The sequence below is a fragment of the Chelonoidis abingdonii genome, chromosome 1, assembly GCF_003597395.2.
Source record: "Chelonoidis abingdonii isolate Lonesome George chromosome 1, CheloAbing_2.0, whole genome shotgun sequence".
NCBI classification, from domain to species: Eukaryota; Metazoa; Chordata; order Testudines; family Testudinidae; genus Chelonoidis; species Chelonoidis abingdonii.
Genome location: NC_133769.1, coordinates 133802986 through 133822812, shown reverse-complemented (window position 1 = coordinate 133822812; position 19827 = coordinate 133802986). Strand labels below are relative to the sequence as shown.

The 19827-nt window shown below is 42.4% G+C and overlaps 1 protein-coding gene across 4 annotated transcripts in view; it reads left to right on the top strand.

The window, feature by feature from the left end:
* The window catches only part of SMC1B (structural maintenance of chromosomes 1B), a 70710-nt gene that overhangs the window by 26782 nt on the left and 24101 nt on the right, over nt 1–19827 (top strand). For 3 of the 4 annotated variants that reach the window (XM_075070453.1, XM_075070447.1, XM_075070448.1), the window contains 7 exons: nt 510–626; nt 2460–2566; nt 4040–4181; nt 10354–10499; nt 12609–12762; nt 14569–14667; nt 16515–16671. In XM_075070453.1, the coding sequence (XP_074926554.1) occupies nt 510–626; nt 2460–2566; nt 4040–4181; nt 10354–10499; nt 12609–12762; nt 14569–14667; nt 16515–16671 (922 nt within the window). The remainder of the gene's footprint in view (nt 1–509; nt 627–2459; nt 2567–4039; nt 4182–10353; nt 10500–12608; nt 12763–14568; nt 14668–16514; nt 16672–19827) is intronic. The other variant, XM_075070450.1, reaches the window with a different exon arrangement.

The following is a 19827-nucleotide window of genomic DNA, read 5'->3' as shown; positions in this document are numbered from 1 at the left end:
AAAGCAATGAGGCTTTCCTTTAGGATATGTTACTGGTTTAAGAAAAAATTTACTTGACACTCAGATAAACTTGATCTATAGTAGCCCCCCACACACCAAAGAAAAGATGCATGACTCAGCAAGTCTTAGCTGGTACATTTATTTGTAATATGTAATTTGCTTTCTGTTCTATAGAATTATAGCCATTGCACTTAAATCAACAATAGTGATTTCAGAAAAAAAGTTTCAGCATAAGCTTTCGTGGGCTACAGCTCACTTCTGTAGCCCATGAAAGCTTATGCTGAAATAAATTTGTTAGTCTCTAAAGTGCCACAAGTACTCCTGTTCTTTTTGCAGATACAGACTAACACAGCTGCTACTCTGAAACCAGAAAAAAAGTTGTACTTCTTAACTCAACACAAGATATATAGCCGTAGTATCAGAAGCACCTATTAATATTTAGAATACCATTCATTTTGTTTAAAGAAACCAATAAAAAAACTTATTTCCTTCTTCCTCTTTGTAATTAGGAAAAATCTAAACTTGAAAGTGAGTTAGTAAATATTAAATCACAATATGCTATGCTGAACGAAGGACTTCTACAAAGAGCAGAGAAAATTGAAGAGTTTCAAAAGAAAATGAATGAGGTAACACATTCTATAATGTTCATGACAAATTATGGAGTTATAAATGGCTTACAGCAACTTCTCTGTAGGGTTGAGAGTGAACTCATGCAATTATTAAACCATTAGTGTCTGAACAGTAGCTATAGTCTATAGATGTGCTAAAGCACTCCAGGGAACATGCAGCATGCTATACTATTCTACCAGTGACAATATCCTAAACATTTAAATATTTTAATATGCGTGTTCCAATATCCTAATTTTATCAGTTTGTAACCTTAAAATACTGAATCATTTTTATTCAAACCAGAATTTTGTGCTTCCTAAGTGAGTAATGTAGAACAAAACTAATTTGAAGTTTCAGGTGGCCTTTTTTCATTTAGATAAACATTACAATTGTATTTGGAATAAGGGGGGAAACATTTCCTCTGCTCAAGTAACTTTAAAAATATTCTGAAGCAATTTTGCTGGGACTCAAGAAAATATTCACTTTGGAACTGAAACAAAATGTAGAAGGTTTCAATTCAAAGGGAATTATTTTATTAAAGGAATATTAAAACAGAAACTGGAATTCAACCTTAACTGTAGTGTTTGCCACCAGGAAGAAAATACTCTCTATATCAACATTCATGGTGGTATAACATAAAGGTTTTATTTGCATCAATTTGAGATTATTGCAATGCTCACACATGTATCTGTGGATCATCTCAACCCTTTGTCACACCATAAAATTAAGCATTTTTATATGCTACATAGAAATTATTTTAGAATTTTTTTCAATTTTAAAATTTTAATTGACTTTTTTTGTATCTCACTACCTATAAAAACAGGTTTCTTAGTTACTGTGAGTCAACTATACAGGGCTTGATAGTTGAAATACAGTTCTCACCAAAAGCACATTTTCCAAGCATGTTGTCATTTCCTGTGTAAATAATGTAGTGCTGGATTTTATAGCAAAAGAATATTTAGATTAAGAATTTCCTAAGAATAGTGTATCTATTGATGGTGCTTAAATAAGACTGGGTATTGATGTGTTTATAAATGATGTAGTTTTTGGCATTACATTAACTCACAGTGGTTTGTAAGAGCTTTAATTTTTCTTAAATATCCATATTAGCTTGTGCTGCATGTTTTTTAAATTTTGTTCCTCTGATAGGTGCAAAATGGAGTACTCACTATATTTGTTTGTGTCCCATTGTCCCTTGAACTTCTGTAAGCATAATTTTCCAAATCTAAAAGTCTTTATCTGTTAAGTTTAGGTCATATGTGTGGGTTTGTAGATATCCATTTTCTAGTCTGGGGAAAGTTTTTTGCTCTTTTCTTTATCAGTAAGAGTAACCTGTTGTACTGATGTGATTCCACTGTATAAATGTGGAGAAGGGAGTAGGATTTCTAACAAGGAATAAGCACTCTCCTCTGTAGCACAGAGCTTAGCTTTGCAGAAGAATTTAGTGGCAGGAATGGGCCTGGAGGATCAGCAGCTCTGCATACCCTGTTGCTTTCTCCTTCCTCATAGAGAGTGGGAGCCATGGGTAGGAGTGTGAGGCTAATGTTCCAGTATGATACCTTGAATTGTCTCTGGAGTAACACTGCTCCTGCTCTGGCACAAATGGCTAACGTAGGGATTCCTCTCCTTATCCTGTGAAGGTCAGCTGCACTATCTGGTTATTTGGACTTCACACACACTTTGAAAATTTCTAATGCAACTAAATTCCCAGCAGCTTTAAAATGCATTGTATTTCTAAAATGTCTTTAAAATTTTGCCCAATATATAAAAAATAAACCTTTTTTATAAAATGATGCTTCTCTTACGTGAATTAACGTTTTAATTGGTTTGTTTGGATCATTTGTTTAAAGGTTGAAGACGCTGTATTCCAGGACTTCTGTGAAGAAATTGGGGTAGAGAATATTCGTGTATTTGAGCAAGAACGTGTGAAACAGCAGGAAGAAACTGACAGAAAAAGGTGTTTTTCAAACAAATGAAAATTGCTGTATGCATTATCAAAACAAGTACACCGGTAATTTAGTAATTGCATAGTTACTTATGAAGGATTGCCAAAGCCCAAGAGATCTACTGCAAGATGTCAGGTTTTCTCCATCATTACATATCTAGCAATCCTAACAATATGGTAATGTACTTATTACTTGGAGTTAGTTTAGGTATATTGTCTGTCTGGGGCTACTACACCAACTGCAATATTAGTCCACAGTGGCATTTCACAACAAACTGGTTAGATAAGAATATATTAATAATACTGTACATTTGACATTATTACAATACTACATATATAATATAGCAATAAGCAAGAATAATAGCCTAAAAATGCCCAGAGAAATGGCTTTATCATTATATTTGTGAAAACGTTAACACTATTAATCAAGACGTAGTGGAGGCCACTCTGCCTCACTACACAAGGTCACACATTTCAAAGGAGAACTAACTGTAAGGATGTAACGTTTCTATATGGGAAGCACCCAGTGACGAAATTAGAACTTCATACAAGATATTTTCAAATTGGTAACATCAACAATAGGGATTTCATTCACATACTTAGGTGACAAAGGACAAGTTTCTTTCTCAAAGAGGAGAGTCAGAAGCACTGGAGACTGGTGTCCTGTTCCAGGATTGGATATGAAGTCTTCCCTTTATAACCTTATAGACTAAAAACTTGAAGATTACTGTTCATTTTTTTATCATCTCATCAGTCAAGCAAACTGATTCATGGACCTTAGAGTTGTTAACAGCAAATCATCTTTGCCTCTATTTCAATACAGATTCCCAGTAACAGAGTCCAATTCCTTTTCTCCATCCAGGTTATCTGTTGAGTTGGACATTCTGATGTGTTGTCATCTAGAAACTTAGAGGACAAAACACTTTCCTTGCATGTGGTTGAGATTTAAATACTTGTACAGATTGATAGTTGTACAGGATTTTAAACTTCAGAATAGCGTACATGCTCCATTTTAAATCCATGTTTTAGATCTTGGAGAATTGGGAGTTCAGAGGAGGGCGGTTTTAAAAAGCTAATAACAGAACAATAAAAGGAGAAGTTTTCTGTATTGGTCATGAGTACATACCTTGTACTGAGAAGCAAGAAGGACTAAACTTTGTCATTTCTGTTTCTGAAGAAACAAAATGTTTGCAGAAGTAGTCATCAGTATACCCTGGACTAGTGTGGGGTTTTTGTTACTATTTTCAGTATATCTGCTAGATACTTCATTTGTGGATTGCGTACTTATCTTGCAATGGTCATCCTATGTCTAAATTATACTGTTAAATTTAGTATGCTTTTTGCATTTATATTCAGTTATTCTGAAGTAAAAATGAATGGGGTACATTTGCTTTTCAGTCTTTTTTTACGGATGCTTTTAAATCAGTGCTGAACTGATTTCTAACTGTTGGCCAAAAATAATGTTGTTACATTATGTTTGGCCAGACTGGAGTTTGAAAACCAGAAGACACGACTGAGCATTCAGCTTGAATACAGTCGTGGTGAGCTACAAAAATTGGTGAACAAGATCCACATGTTGAAGGAAATGGTTCATAAGGATGAGTCTGAGATTGTCAGGCTAAAGAAGGTAACTGTTACAATACAAAGTCCTATTGCAAGAGAGAAGGAAAATATAGAGAATCATAATTTTAAGTGAACCTGGTACTTACACCTCTACCTCGATATAACGCTGTCCTTGGGAGCCAAAAAATTTTATCGCGTTATAGGTGAAACCACGTTATATTGAACTTGATTTGATCTGCCAGAGCGCACAGCTCCCTCTGGAGCACTGCTTTATCGCGTTATATCCAAATTCGTGTTCTATTGGGTCACGTTATATCGAGGTAGAGGTGTATTTATAAATGTCAGAATATTCAGTTGTATACATTTTAACTTGATATGTGAACTGGAAAAAGTCAGAAAATATTAAGAGCAACCTTAACTCTGTCTACTTGTACATGTTGCATGTTCATGTCATTAAAGACATTCCTGTAATGCACATGTATGCATCAATGGCTATAGATAAACATGCAGTTAAAATATTAATAGCAGAAGGTTGAGGTTCTTTAGCAAGTTTTACTAGTGACAGCTAAACTAAAAAGCATTTATATCACGCTTTTCATCTTCAAAATACTTTACACATAGTAAATATAGTCAGCTTAAAATAATGTCAGAGTAACTGAGCATACAGAATGGCCTCATATTTTTGTATGAAGTAGTTTTTAAAGTTGACTGTACATATGGATACTTTCTTTGTAGTTGGCTTTTCTTAAAATTCACTTTTAAAAAATCGTGAGCATATGCAGTAATAAAAAGTTGCACATTCATATGCAATTAGCATTATTTTATCCCTTTATACTGATTGATTTTTCTGTCCATGTGAAGCAGTGAAAAGGAGAGTGATAGATGTTTATACCACATAAACCTGCTCCATTGTGAGAATGCCAGGTACAGCTCTATTTTCCACATCTCTCCATTAATGTAAATCAAATCATAATTAAAATACAGAGGAAAGGATGTATTTCTGGAGATGGGGAGGGGGGATAAAATTTCTTTGAAGAGTTGAAAGCATATATTCAGTGGTGAGCTGCCAAAATATTAACAACCGGTTCCCTCTTCCTCACCCCATGAGGGGGTCATGCCCTGTCCACCCCCCTTCCCTGTCCCCTGACTGCCCCCTGCTACCCCATCCAACCCCTTCTCTCATTCCTGATGGCACCCCGGGACCTCTGCCCCCATCCAACCACCCCTTCTCTCTGTCCCTGGAATCCCTACCCCTGACTGCCCCCCACCGCCCCATCCAACCCCTGCTCCTTCCTGACTGCCCCCCCCAGGACTCTTGCCCCCGTTCAATTCCCCTGTTCCCTGCCCTCTGATCGCCACGACACTAATCCCCTCCCTCCAAAAAAACCCCTCCCTACTCCCTGTCCCCTTTAACGCGCTGCCTGGAGGTGGGGGCTTGGCCAGGGCTGGGACCAGAGTCACTCAGCCAGGACCGGGACCGGGAGCCAGGCAGGAGCCACGCCGCCCGGCCGAGGTCGGGGTTGGGGGCCAGGCCGGAGCCCTGCGGCGCCTGGAGCCCTCCTCCCACTCATGCCCCCACCCCAGCTCACCTGAGGGAAGCCGCTGCTTCCTTCTCAGCCCTCCCAGGCTTCCTGCACGGACAGTGATTTGCGGGAAGCTGGGGAGGCAGAGGAGAAGCTGGAGGAGCATTCAGAAGAGGAGGCAGAGGTGGAGTGAAGTGAGCTGGGGCTAGGGGAAGGGCAGGGAGCTGCTAGAGCTTTTGTTAAATTTAAAAGCTCTTTTCGAACCAGTTGTCCCTGGCGGGACAACCAGTTCTAAACGGGCTTCTAAATTTAACAACTGGTTCCTGCGAACCAGTTGGAACCGGCTCCAGCTCACTACTGCATATATTCCTCTTTTGTGATTAAAATCTTTCCTCTAAAACCTGATTTGCATGGGCTGTGAGTAAATAGGAGTTTGTGTGAGGTGTGAGAAGGATGGAATCCTCTCTCCAATGCTGAGGGAACTTTGGAAGAGGATTACAATAGCCCATGGACTATAATAGAGACCACAGCATCTGTGCCCTCACACTCTGTTTTGGTGGCTTTGAATAGTGGACCCATGTAGTCATGAAGCTGCTGGCCATGCCCCCACGTGCACAACACCCCAGTGTCTCCTGTGGATAGGGTTGTCTGTGCCGGCTTTCCATGAATACCTTCTTCCCAGTGCCTTTTAGGTTTCATCCACTCTTATTGAAATCAAAGGCAACATTCCTATTTGTAGGATCAGGGCCTTTGTAATCATAGAGAAAGGGATGCTGTTTTACTTTTTCTTTGCTTTGATAAAATTATCTGAAAGTTCTTTGTGTGCTGGTGTGGATCCTGCTATATATTATTTTTGCTAGCAATGGGGCCACTCATGCATCCTTAGCCTCTTCATGCTCCCATACAAGGACATAAAGGTGTGGTAGGTTTGACCGTCTCTCAATTCTCTCCTACTGCCTGTGGCAGTAGTATGGAACCTAATGTGTGTCTGGCTTGATGGTGCTTTAATATTGGCTATTCTCATCCAAACTTCATAAATCTTGTGAAGATTCTTTAGAACAGCCTTCATTCTCCTTATTTTAATGTATTAGAACAGAATAAAACCCAAGCTGATTGATTTTTCTCTTACGCAAGCTCCCCCTCTACAGACTGCTTTGTACAAGGACTTGAAGGTGGTAGGCTTAAAACCCACAGTCCTCATGCCTCACTTATCTTATGATGTAAATTCCATATACATATGGGCATATCAGGCACCTGATCTGATTAAGCAAATCCTTCATCCCAAGCAGGTGGTCTTCATCTCATTCTCCACTTGGAATCAAGTGACACAAAAGACTGAACTTCCATCTTCTGGAGCAGTAAATGAAGGCAGCACCAGAATCCCTGTGGGTTCGAGGACCCCAATGCCAGTGAAGCCTGCACTGTCCAGTGCACCACTGGCCAGGTTGGTGATGCCTAAGAACTCAGAGAATTCTGGATTGAGCAAAGAGCCAACACAGCATCCATGGCACTTGATTCACCTAGACCTTCAGATCATGCGTCAGACGTTGAAACAGGGCACCATTTGGGGCCACGTAGAGTAATGGGGCAGAAGCGCATGGAAATGCTCAGTGTCATCTTATGTAGAGAGACACAGTAAAACATTGGGAGATAACCCACCCCCCTCCTTCCCAAGCCTCACCCATCACTTAACATGAGTGGAAAAAAATAACAGAATGACACCATTGGTACTAGGCTGGATACCAAAAGCACCTCTACATATGCACTGGCACTGGAGGAAGAACTGCACCTATGCCAGATCCATACCTGGCACTGGAGACATCCCTTGGTACCAGCACAAGCCTGATACTGCTGACGCGTTACCTATTGGTGGCATCTATAGAGGAGATACAGCCATCTGTCTTCTATGATTGAGCAGAGAAATGTCCCGCATAAGATCCATCAGCAGATCTAAGGACTTAGCCTTCACCACATCAGGATTGGCACTGGTATAGCCCCAATAACCTGCCAGTCACCCATATGTTTAGAGGATGCTGTCCTGACCGTTCTGGAAATACTGAGGCCTATCGTTCCAGGTGTTGAGAAACCACTTGCCTTTAATGAAAAAAGGAAAAGGTCCTCCTCCCCAGTGATATCACTGACTCCAGTAATACCCAAGTACCAGGAAGAGTGGGACTCGGAGGTATGAATGCAGCAGCAGCAGTCTTCCTCCACACCCTTGCCCTGCAGAGAACCTATCTTTGTCAACTCCAGATGAAACAGTCATTTAGCACGGATGCTGATCCCAGATGATTTTAGGCATTTCAGGAGCTCCTGATACAGGTTACAGACACCTTGGAGATCAAGAAATCTAAAAAATTATTTGCTATCCGTCCCTGGGACCGGCCAGAATATCTCCTCCTATAAATGAGAGATCTTTAGATTCAGAAAGTGCACTGTGGTAAATACTAGTCACCTACTGACGATGAAATGCATCAAAAAATGGTATCTAGTACAGAAGGAATTGAGTATTTCTAGTTGCATCCCAACCCCAGTTCCTTAGTAGTCCTGGCTGTCCACGCTTACCAGGAACCCAACAAAAGAAAAGGATTTCAAAAGATTTAACCTGTTTGGGTGAAAGTCCTCCTGTGCTTCATTCAAGCTGAAAGTATCAAATTTGCCAGGTTGTCCTAACCGAGTACAATTTCTTAATATGGGATGCCTTTCAGGAGACCCTGCTCCCCTCCCCTACCCCCTGGAGAAGAGAGAATAGCTTAATGACCTTATTACAGAGGGCCAACTGGTAAGAGTCAGCTCTTCAGGCTGCATTGGATGTGGCAGATACCACAGTCTGGTCCATGCCACCTCTGTTACCATGTAAATAGCGTTCTGGCTTTAGGCATTCTTCATGAAGTGCAAGCCATAACTGAGGATTTACCATGTGAAGAATCAGAATTATTTAGTGAGAGAACAGCACCCTGTACTCGCTAAAGGACTCCAAAAGAGATGTGGAGGTCCCCAGGAATCCGTATGCTTCCAATGTACCATCCATCAATCACACCACTAGGATAGGCAGCAAACAGTTCCATATCCCAATCAGTCTAAAAATCTATAAAAGTACAGGAGTACAGTACACTTGCCACACAGAGCATTGCATTCATGCATTGCTAAACTTGATAGTTTGGTTGAAAGCTGCACCGACACCAATTAACTGAGCAATCTCTTGAGCACAAGCCTCATCTCATCCCACCAGGCATGGTTGGACATCACCACTAACAAATGGGTGCTAGATGTTGTCACATGCCTATACCATCCAATTCTTCTCCTTACCCGCTTCTTGTCTTCTTCCTGATCACTCTTCAGGAACCCTTCTCATGAGAGCCTTTCACAGACAGAATTGGCCTTGTTACTCTGGCTAGTAGCAGTAAAAGATTTGCCTCAGGAATACAGGGGAAGAAAGTCTATTCTCTGTATTTTCCTAGTCCAAAAAGAAAAGTTTTTTTGGTCCTATCCTACACCTGAGGAGGCTCAGTAGATACATATGCTGTCTCAGATTCAGGATGATAATGCTTGCATGCATCACTTTGAGGTTAAGACTGGCTTGTGACTTGCAACTTGCAATATCCATACTTCCCTATTGCCAACTACCTGGCTCGTAGAAGGTCCCTCAGATTTATAAAGGGACCTAAGCATTATCTATACAGAGTCCTACCCTTTGGACTGTCCATGGCAATGAGTGTATTCACAGGTTACCTGGCAGTGGTGGTGAGATATCTAAGGAAATAGGGACTTCATGTCTACGCGTATCTAGATGATAGGCTGATCAGGGTCAAGTCCCAGGATTGAGACCAAGATAGTCCTACATAGAATCATCTCCTTGCTCTCCTGATTAGAGCTCCTAGTGAATTATGAAAAATAGTCTCTCACGCTGTCGAAGTGACTAGAATTCATACTCAGCTCATGTCAGAGTGATCATACCTGCCAGAAGACAGATGCAGAGCCCTTCAGTAATTTGTGCATAACTCACACGTGCCTGGGACCAATAGGACACACGTATATGTGTTCCTACGTGACGCTGCTTGCCAGATTCCTTCTGTGGCCATTACAGTGGTGTACTGCCCAGCCAAGCGTCATTTGAGCACATTGGTCGTGGTACCACCCCAAATCTTGGGAGCACTTACCTGGTGGCTGGATGTCTCGAATGTGAGAATAGAGGTGTCCTCCTTGACTTTGACTTAGACAAATATCTATATATGTTTAACCTTTATCTATTTATTATTTTATACAATTATTATAGATGTGTTGTAACTTTTATACATTTTAATTTCTTTAAATTTTATTTTGCTATACACCATAAGTAGAAATGCTTTTAAGACATGTGATTTCAATCTGTACAAAACTATTGGATGATAGTTTATTAGTCTTTACTATGTATTAAGATAATCCTTGGAGATTAAGACTACATATGCTCTCAATAAAATTGTTTTGGGTCTATGTTTAAGAAAGTACCATGAATAGCTCACTGGGTATATAGGAATCTATGTAGTTGAGTATTTTCAAGTGCAATAGTTTCACAGCATGAATAGCTTTATAAAGAAGCTGACAGCTAGTTTGTTTTACTAATGTAATATGGTATAAAGGTTTTAAACCTTGATTCCCTCTTGCTATATAATGGCATATTAGGCTTTTAAAATAAAAGATAACATTAAAAATATGGAATTATTTTTTATGCAGACTGAAGAAGAATTTCTGCTAATGGTGAATGAAATAATGGAGGAACAACAGCATCTTAAGGATAGATTAATAACTCTCAAAACTGAGGTTACAAAAGCCCAAAATGAAGTTGAGGAATCAAGGAAGAAATTATTAACCCTTAATAGGTAACTACTAATTGTACTTGGGTATAATAATTAGTTTAGTAATTTCAAAAGAGGTCAGCACTTTAGATGCTTGAACCTTTTGTGGGAAGTCGGTTGTCATATTGGATCAGACCTGAGGTCAGCGTAGTCCAGTGATCCAGTCTCTAGAAGTGGCCAGCATGCTACAAAGGAAGGTGTAAGAACCCGTAGTGAGTAGATGTGGGATAATATGCCCACACCCCCGCACCCCCAGTTAGGTCTCATCCTGGTCTCTCATAGTTAGAAATAGTTAAACCTTGAATTTTTGATTAACATTTTAGGGTGACTTTTCTAGTTTTTTCTGTGTGCACAGTGGTACACTCAGTGCCTGTCAGGTATTGCGTATCTTGAGGGAAATACTAATTTGAGACTGCTTTCTTGTCCTGCTTCTGCTGCTAAATCCTCTTCTGTGGGAACGGTTCCTCCTTTTAATCTAGTCTATCTTGTCTTCCCCAGTCCTGCTTAATCTGTGCATATATTCTCTTTTAGTACCTCCAACTGAATCAATATATGGTCATTATTAGCCATATATTGATTATCAGCCATTGCTCAATCCAGTGAGTCATTGCCCTTTTGGGGGATAAACACGTATGTGTTAGCTAAGAAAATTTGTGAAATATTTCTCCTAGTATACTTTATTCATCAAAAAGTTATAAGAATTCATAAGTTTGATACTCATCTAACAGAATGTATTATATAACAATAATTATTATAAATAGTTTTTAACTGCTAACTACACCTCTACCTTGATATAACGCTGTCCTCAGGGGCCAAAAAATCTTACCACATTATAGGTGAAACTGCGTTTGTAGTGGGGTGGCTACCTGCTTCTGCCCTTCGGGGCTTAAAACAGCCCAGGAGAGGGCTGTAGCTGGGACAAGAAGCCTGGGCTGATTGGGAGAAAGCAGGCTCAGCTGTGGCCAGGTCCCAGTCAGGCCCAGCTGGCCCCTATAAGAGGCAGTGAGCCAGGAGCCCAGACAATCTCCCTCTGCTTGTAGAGGGAGAAGGGTCTAGCTGCAGAGAGCAAGACAAGGTATCTAAGGTGGAGCAGGGCTGGGGAAAGTCAGAGGAACTGGGGAGCTCCTGCCTGGAAAGCCCCAGGCTGCGGCCTAGCATTAGGCCAAGAGGTACTGAGGGTTGCCCAAGAGGTAGGCAAAGGCAACAGATCCAAACCCCTTTGCCTATGATGAATGGCTGATACTTCAGTCTGCCCCAGTGAACAGGGGCTAGATGGAGACTGGGCAGTAGCCAGTACTGAGGCAAAGTGGGGTGGGGGTTCCCCTGGGAGGGGAGAGACCCAGTTAAAAGGGCACTGGGGTCCTGGGAGGGACATGGGGGCCAGCAGAGGACATGCAGATCAGTGGCCTGCAGAGGGCGCTCCTGGCTGGAAGTGAGCTATTTCCCAGGACGACCAGCAGGAGGCGCTGCAGAGGTGAGTCTGCACATCTACAGCGTTATATTGAACTTTCTTTGATCCACCGTAGTGCTTAGGCGCCCCCCCCCCCAAGTCCTGCCTTACCGCATTATATTCAAATTTGTGTTTTATCGGGTCGCGTTATATTAAGGTAGAGGTGTATCAGGATTAATATTCTATCTGTCTTACTATTTAGCCACTTACATTTGTACAGTAAATTGATTAGGTGACCTTGAATTGTGTTTCAAGTAGAATAAATGTTAGGAGAAGATATTCTGTCTGTTCCTGGTTTGAAGGGAAGAAATCTTCATGAGCAGAAGTATGGGCTGGTAGGATAGAGATTGTAGTTGATGTAGTAAGTGTGCTAAATTCTGAAAGCTTGAAACTGTTGAACTGTGATGATATATCAAGACTGTTATTTTCCACCCCTCTGGTATTGGTAAAAGAATCCATGTTTGAAAAATGACTTTACTGGTCTACTTAACTTTAATTCCTTCTTGGTGCTAATGCATTATATAGTACTTCAGGTCATTACTGGGACCAAGTACTTACCTTTTAATATGTAATGTAGACTACAGTAGAAAAATCCTTCTTGTTTCTATTAATGCTTGCCTGATAGTTACATAACTTTTAATAATGCCAGTGTTTAACAGATTCATACCTTTGTATGGTTTCAGGGAAATGGGTAAGTTACAAAAGGAAGCTATATCTATTGAAACCTCTCTGGAACAAAAAAGATTAGAGAGACATAATATGCTTCTTGAATGCAAGGTCCAAGATTTGAGAATTTCTCTCTTATTGGGATCTCTGGATGAAATCAGTGAAGTAGAGGTACTGTAGAAAATACTTATGAAAGATGTACTATAGCAGAAAACATATTCCTGAAGTAAATTTTTTTTTCCTAATGACTGACTGCCCTGGTTATATAATAATGTAAAATAATAATATAGGCACTGACCAAATCCATTATTATGCAGCCAGTAGAAGGAGCTATCACACATTTTTACACCAACCCGCACTGGCAACATCTTACTGAAAATATATAAAAACTTCATAATACAAAGGCATTACCACTATCAACATTGCAAATAAACTTTTAAGAGGATCCATAAAGACAAAACTATTAATGCAAAAATGTAAAACCTAGTAGATTAGATAGGATGAAATTCAGATGTGGATGATTTTCTATTGAGGACTCCTCCTTATATGATATTCATATTTGGGGGGGGGTGAGAAATGTCAGAATATTATCTAAATCTGAGCCTCCTTCCTCCCACAGCTATAGAAATAAAGAAGTCAAATAAATTAGAGATGGAATATACTCTTAGGAATACTTATGATAGTTTCAAGTCCTCCCTCCTGACTTTCACAGTGGACAGGGCCACTTGGAGGTTTTTGGGAGTCTAGAGTGAAATCTGAAACTCAGGGTCCTCCATCCTTCCAAAAAAAATTACCACTGAGGGGAGGCTGGGTCAGGGTGTTGGAGGGCAAGCTTACCCTGCAATGGCAGCTCCTACTCTCTGTTTGAGAGGGCCTTGAAACCAAATGATGGTGAGACTCCATGTCAGTTTGCAAAGCTACTTGGTTTGCCACCTCCCTCCCCCTGAAATGGGTGCCTCAGGGCAAACTGTCCCTCTCCCTCGCCAGGTGACCATGTCAACAGGATTGCCTCTGCTCCCACCCCACCCCACCCCGCCCCCGAACTGCTGTGAAGAGTAAAAACTCTTTGCCTTTATCCTTTATCTCAGTGGAGAGAGTGTGAGAGGGAGAAAGGAAGTTAGCAAGGATGCTCCCTGAATCCAGTCTTGGGAAAGCTCCTCCAGGTGAGGATAGGCAGAATTGGATGGGAGAGGACAGGAGGAAGGAAGAACAAGGGGATGGGGCATTCAGTGGAGAGAAAGGGGATTGGAGGGTACTCATGGAGTGTCTAGATTGACAGAAAGGAGATGGCATATGGTGAGAGGGGGCTGTAGCTGTTGTGGAATAAGAACAAGGTGGAGAACTTGGAGGGAAAGTAGGAATGTGTCACTGATGTGTGGAATATGGGAGGGAAAGTGGTTCTGGGGTACTGACACTGAGGAGGATGGAAGCAGCATGTGAGAGACTGGGACTGGGACAGAACTGGAGTAGGTAATTGTTGATCCAGGCTTGCAGTGATTAGGAGGCAGTCTGCTTGTCATTGCCAGCAGCCTAAAAGGAAAGGGAGATTTGTTTATTTTTTCTAAGAACAATTGGCTGGAAGGGGTGTTTTCTATTGACTAATATCCCTAGGAGCCTTTTTTGAAAGGGGGATTTGAAAACACCCTGGAAAGCCCATTCTGACAGACCAGAAATGGAGTTAGCCCATTCTAAGTGCCCTCTGGACAAATGCACTTCTGCTTTCATGTTAATACCGCAATTGCAATTGTTGGATTCTTCAAAGTTCATAGAAAGACAGCATTTTCAGCTATGAATACTTCCTGCTATTCAACTAGTAAATCATAATGTTTGATTACAGAAGTGTATTAAATATATTAGAAAAGGAAAAGTAGCTCCATTTTTCTCCCTCATTCCATGTCATGTAGACTTTTTGTTCTTTTTAACAGCTAAAAAGGTCACTATATTTCTGAACTGAAAAGCCCTTCATCTCTGTTACAGCTGGGAACCGAAGCAGAAAGCACTGAGGCTGCTGCAGATATTTATGAAAGAGAGAGAGCAATTCAGATAGACTATAGCAGTCTAACAGATGATCTAACAGTGAGACCCTTTATTTTATTTACTTTATAGTACTATAGAATGAAGCTTTCATGCATTCTTCAGCATAATCTTAACCAAATGTTTTGGCTGAAAACTAGTAGGCTTGAGATTTGACAACAGCCATTTCCTGTTAGACATCCTGACTTTTTAGCATTAGTATATATGCATTTTATCAATCAGAATATTCTACTTTACAAAACCTTTAAATTATAGAATGTAGTTAAGTGCAAATCTAATGGAGGAAGAACAGAAATTCCAATTTTCCTTCATACTACTGCATTCATGGGGCCCTAGAATAGAAGTCGCATACCTGGCCATAGAAATTTCAAGAGTAGGGTTTGGCAGATAAGGGCCTTGTGTCAATTCCCCGGAGCCTTGCATTCCATAGACCAGTGGTTCTCAACTGGGTTACGCGTATCCCTGGCAGTGTGCAGAGGTCTTTCAGGAGGTACTTTAACTCATCTAGATATTTGCCTAGATTTACAACAGGCTACATAAAAAGCTCTAGTGAAGTAAGTACAAACTATAATTTCATACAGACAATGATTTGTTTATACTGCTCTATATATTATCCACTGAAATGTAAGTACAATATTCAAATTGATTTATTTTATAATTATGATAAAATGAGAAAGTAAGCAATTTTTCAGTAATAGCATACTGTCACACTTCTATGTCTGATTTTGTAAGCCAAGTAGGTGCAACTTGGGGGTATGCAAGACAAATGAGACTCCTGAAAGGGGTATAGTAGTCTGGAATGGTTGAGAGCCAAAGCTATAGACCAAGGGTATAAATACCCTGTCTTCTGTAACAATCCTTTGGATCATATGTTCATCTGCTGGAGAGGTTGCAGAACCAGCCTTTACCTTTCATGAAAACTAACACAATAAAGAAAGAGTTGTAAATAGTTAAGTGGAGTGGCTTAAATCGTTAAGTGTAATATGTACTCAATCTTTTTTAAATACTTGTTCAAGATGACCAATCTGTTGATAAGAGTTAAGATACTTCCATGTCCCACTATATTCCCTACTTCATATTAGCACAAAAAGGGTGTTTTATGTCTCATGAAAATGTGCTCAGGTAAAGCTGCAATACTTGCAAGGCTCTGCCCCAAAAGACTAAAAAAAATTTTCCCACAACTTGCTACTGCAAGAATCTGTAGTAGTGATTCAGGAAGAGCTTCTCATAAAAAATTCTCCCCAGGCACAGGCAATGTGGCTGCTAATCCTTACCCTAGTCTACTTCAAAATACCAGGCCAAAGGAGTTGGTCATCGTTTTGTAAAGGTCTTTTATAAAGATGCTCAGGAACAATCAAAATTGGTTCTGAGGGCTAAAGATCCTATCTAGCTCTTCAAATAGAGCAAAGGAAAAGACTTTTATGGTGTCAGAAATTCTTCACCAGCAATATGGCAGGGTAGATTACCCGAACTGAAGCTGCTTCACATAACAGAATGGTTTGACTTAAGCCTTATATGATGGGATGTCTTGGCTTGTCTAAGGAGGTCAAGGCAGAATATTAAGAGACCAGACCTCTGTGCTAGGAGGTGTCCTGCTGCCAGATGGAATTGGTTTAAAAGGTTTTCTGAAGGCAGAGGCCTTTGATCGTGCTTCTTGTCCATTTTATTTAATTTAAATTATCTTGGGCTTTTTTTTTTTTATGTTAAGATTATTTCTGACTATTGCCAAGGTCTGTTCAGCTGCTGTTTCTGCTTACCATGTCCTGATGTAAGGGACCGTGGTATATTTCCGTCTGTGGTGAACCAGTTTGTATAGGGTCCTCTTGTCCTGGGAGCCCGATGATTCTATTGGCAAGTAATCCCCTTTCATGACTTTGTCTTCTGCTTAGGACCTACAGTCTGATAAAGAGATTGAGGCTCATCTGAAGCAACTGCAGCAGCAAATAGTATCCAAAGAAAATGTTTTATTCAAAACAGCTGCACCAAACCTAAGAGCACTGGAGAAATTGCAGACTGCTAAGGACAAGTTCCAAGAATCAGTAGATGGTAACACTGAATCTTCCTTCTTGTTAACCATTTCTGTGAAAGTTTTCCATCCGGCTTAATCCTTATGCTGAAACTGGTCCTATATTTTTTTTTTTCCTCATTTCATGTATGAGTATTTCAGAGACTTACTACTAGAGGCCCTGTGTTTTTCCTTAGTTACACTTTTATACTGCCATTTCACATTAATAATCTTATTTATAAAATGTTGCATCTTATTCCAAATTATTTCTTTAAAACTTTGTGTTCCATCATTAATTCTGTTTGTATCTTCACCAAAAATATCTTTGTAAGCAGGATATAATAAACCTTTTATCAAGGAGTATACTACATTTCAGAGATGGCTGATTTGCTAAGAATTTTCTGCTAATTTCCTTAGAAGAAGCAATCCATGTATCAGTTACCATATCTTTTCTGGAACTCAAACACCAACATTACTGCAAAATTAGTGGCATGCTGTAAGTAGCACACTACTGAGAGTGCAAGGAATTCCACTGCCACACCTAAATCTAGCCTTATAAACTGCTATAGAATTTACCCAATCTAAATATACAACCGTGAACAACCTGTGCTCAGGCAGAACTCCTTCTCTTCACACATCAGTCTGGTCTTGTGTAGGGAAAACTGGAAACATCCCAACAATTTTTTAGGTTTTCAGTCTCAGTACCTGAGCTCTGGGAACAAATTTAGGACATTGCCATGTTGCTCATATATGCACTGAAGCTGTTTTCCATTTATGTTGCAAAACAGATTTCTCTAGTAAAATGCTTATTAGCTAAGATATGGATTACTATGAGAATTAAACTAAGTTTAAGCTTATTCTTCTTCGAGTGATTGCTCATATCCATTCCAGTTAGATGTGTGCGCGCCGCGTGCACGTTCGTTGGAGAAACTTTTACCCTAGCAACACTCGCCGGGTTGGCTGGGCGCCCCCTGGGGTGGCGCCGCTATGGCACCAGATATATACCCCAGCCGACCCGGCCACCCTTCAGTTCCTTCTTACCGCCCGTGTCGGTCGTTGGAATAGTGGAGTGTGGCTTAGCTGACCTCCACCTTCCCTAGCTACTTGTAGTTTTTTCTCATTATCGTATACATAGTTATTATTCTTGTTCTTATATATAGTTAGATTTAGTTGTTCATAATTTAATAGTTGTTAGTACTTGTAAGCGAGGTTCGGGGAGTAGCCCCTTCCCCACACCTGGTGCCGGAGCTCATGCCTGGCTCTCCGGGTTTCAAACCATGTTCGGCCGGTCACAGGCCGATGCCAACAGGAGACCCCCCCACGACTCCTGTTTGAAGTGCCTCGGGGAATCGCACTTAACTGCTAAGTGCTCGATTTGCAAGGCTTTCAAGCCGCGAACTAAGAAGGAGCGGGACATCAGATTAAAACAGCTCCTCATGGAAGTGGCCTTGACACCTTCACCTTCGGCACCGAGCACGAGTCAGCCGGTGAGCAAAGGCACCCCCACGGCACCGGACCTCACTGGTACGCATAAAGACTCCCGGCACCAGCCACCACCGGCACCAAAATCGACTCCACGCCGCTCCCTCTCCCTGAGGTCAAAGAAGGCTAAGACTCATGCTGCTTCGGTAACACCCGCGTCGCAACCAGAGACTGTGCCTAAATTGGACCGCTCGGCACCGATACCTGCCGCGGCACCGCCTAAACCAGCACCATCGATTCCAGCCCCGCAAGGGCTGTCGAGTCCGGCACCGGACAGCTCCCCGGCACCCGCCGTGGTAGAGCTCACTATGCCATTTACACCGGAGGCGTTTTCGGCGGCGAGAAACTTGATTGCCATCACTGATGCGGCACTGCCCCTACCCCCAGCACCGCCGGTGCAGGTATTCCAATCTATGGGCAAGCCGACCCTGACCAGACCGCCGTCTGTCGGCTCAGCGGACCGGCACCGCTCAAGGTCGCAATCCTGCAGGCGCTCCCGGTCGAGATGACACTCCGGCTCTAGACGCTGCTTGCGGTCCCGGCACCGTTCCTCTACACGGCACCGGTCAGACTCGCGGCACCGGTCAGACTCTTGCTCTCCGACTCGCTACTCATGGCACCGCTCTGGTTCCCGGCACCGACCCAGGCACCGTACCTCCCGGAGCCGATTACGTCGCAGGGACTCGAGATCCCGGTCGACCTCCCGGCACCGGTCTGGTCGCAGGTCCCGGTCTCAATCTCAGTACCTCTCTGAGTACTGGCACCGGTCCCCGCTGAAGAGGGGAGCGAGGTCCATCGGGACTTCTGCTCCAGGTTTCTCTGCTCCCCCATGGCCGTCCAGGCAGACGTCGGTGTCCTCCCACGTGGACAGTTATTACAACCAGGACCGTGATACGGAGGTGCCTATGGGGGTTTTCCAGGATGTCCGGTCTCACGACATGGGACTTCAACAGTTGTCCTTTTGGACACCCTGGGCGTACCATCAAGCCCAGGGTGCTCCCCTAATCCAGGCCCACTCTGCTGCCTCGGAACATCGGGCACCAGAGGCCACCATTACCTGTCCCCCCCCCCAACTGGGATGGAGGAGCAGACGACCCACCCTCCGGACTCCCCGGTACCGCTGGAGCAGGAACCGTCCCAGGAGCAAGAGGCCATCCAGGACCCTCTCATCCCCGGAGTATCATCCTCCTCTTCCCCGGATGAGGCTGTGGCAGGGACCTCATCATCAGGGCCCCCACCGATAGACCTCAGGGCCCATCAGGACCTCCTTCGCAGGGTGGCACTCAACATTAACCTCCCAGTGGAAGAAGTCCCAGAGGTCAAAGACCCCGTTGTGAGCATCCTGTCTGCGGATGCCCCCACCAAGGTGGCCCTTCCGTTTATTAAGACCATCCAGGCCACTGCCGACACCTTATGGCAGTCCCCAGCCTCCATTCCCCCTACAGTAAAGGGAGTCGAGAGGAAATACATGGTACCCTCTCGGGGGTATGAGTACTTATATGTTCATCCTTCTTCCTCCTCATTAGTTGTCCAGTTGGTCAACGAAAGGGAACGCCATGGCCAGCAGGCGCCAGCCCCAAAATCCAAGGAGGCTAGGTGGATGGACCTCCTGGGTCGTAAGGTGTATTCAGCGGGGGCCCTGCAGCTCTGGGTGGCCAACCAGCAGGCTCTCTTGAGCCGGTATAGCTATAACACCTGGGCGGAGGTGGGTAGGT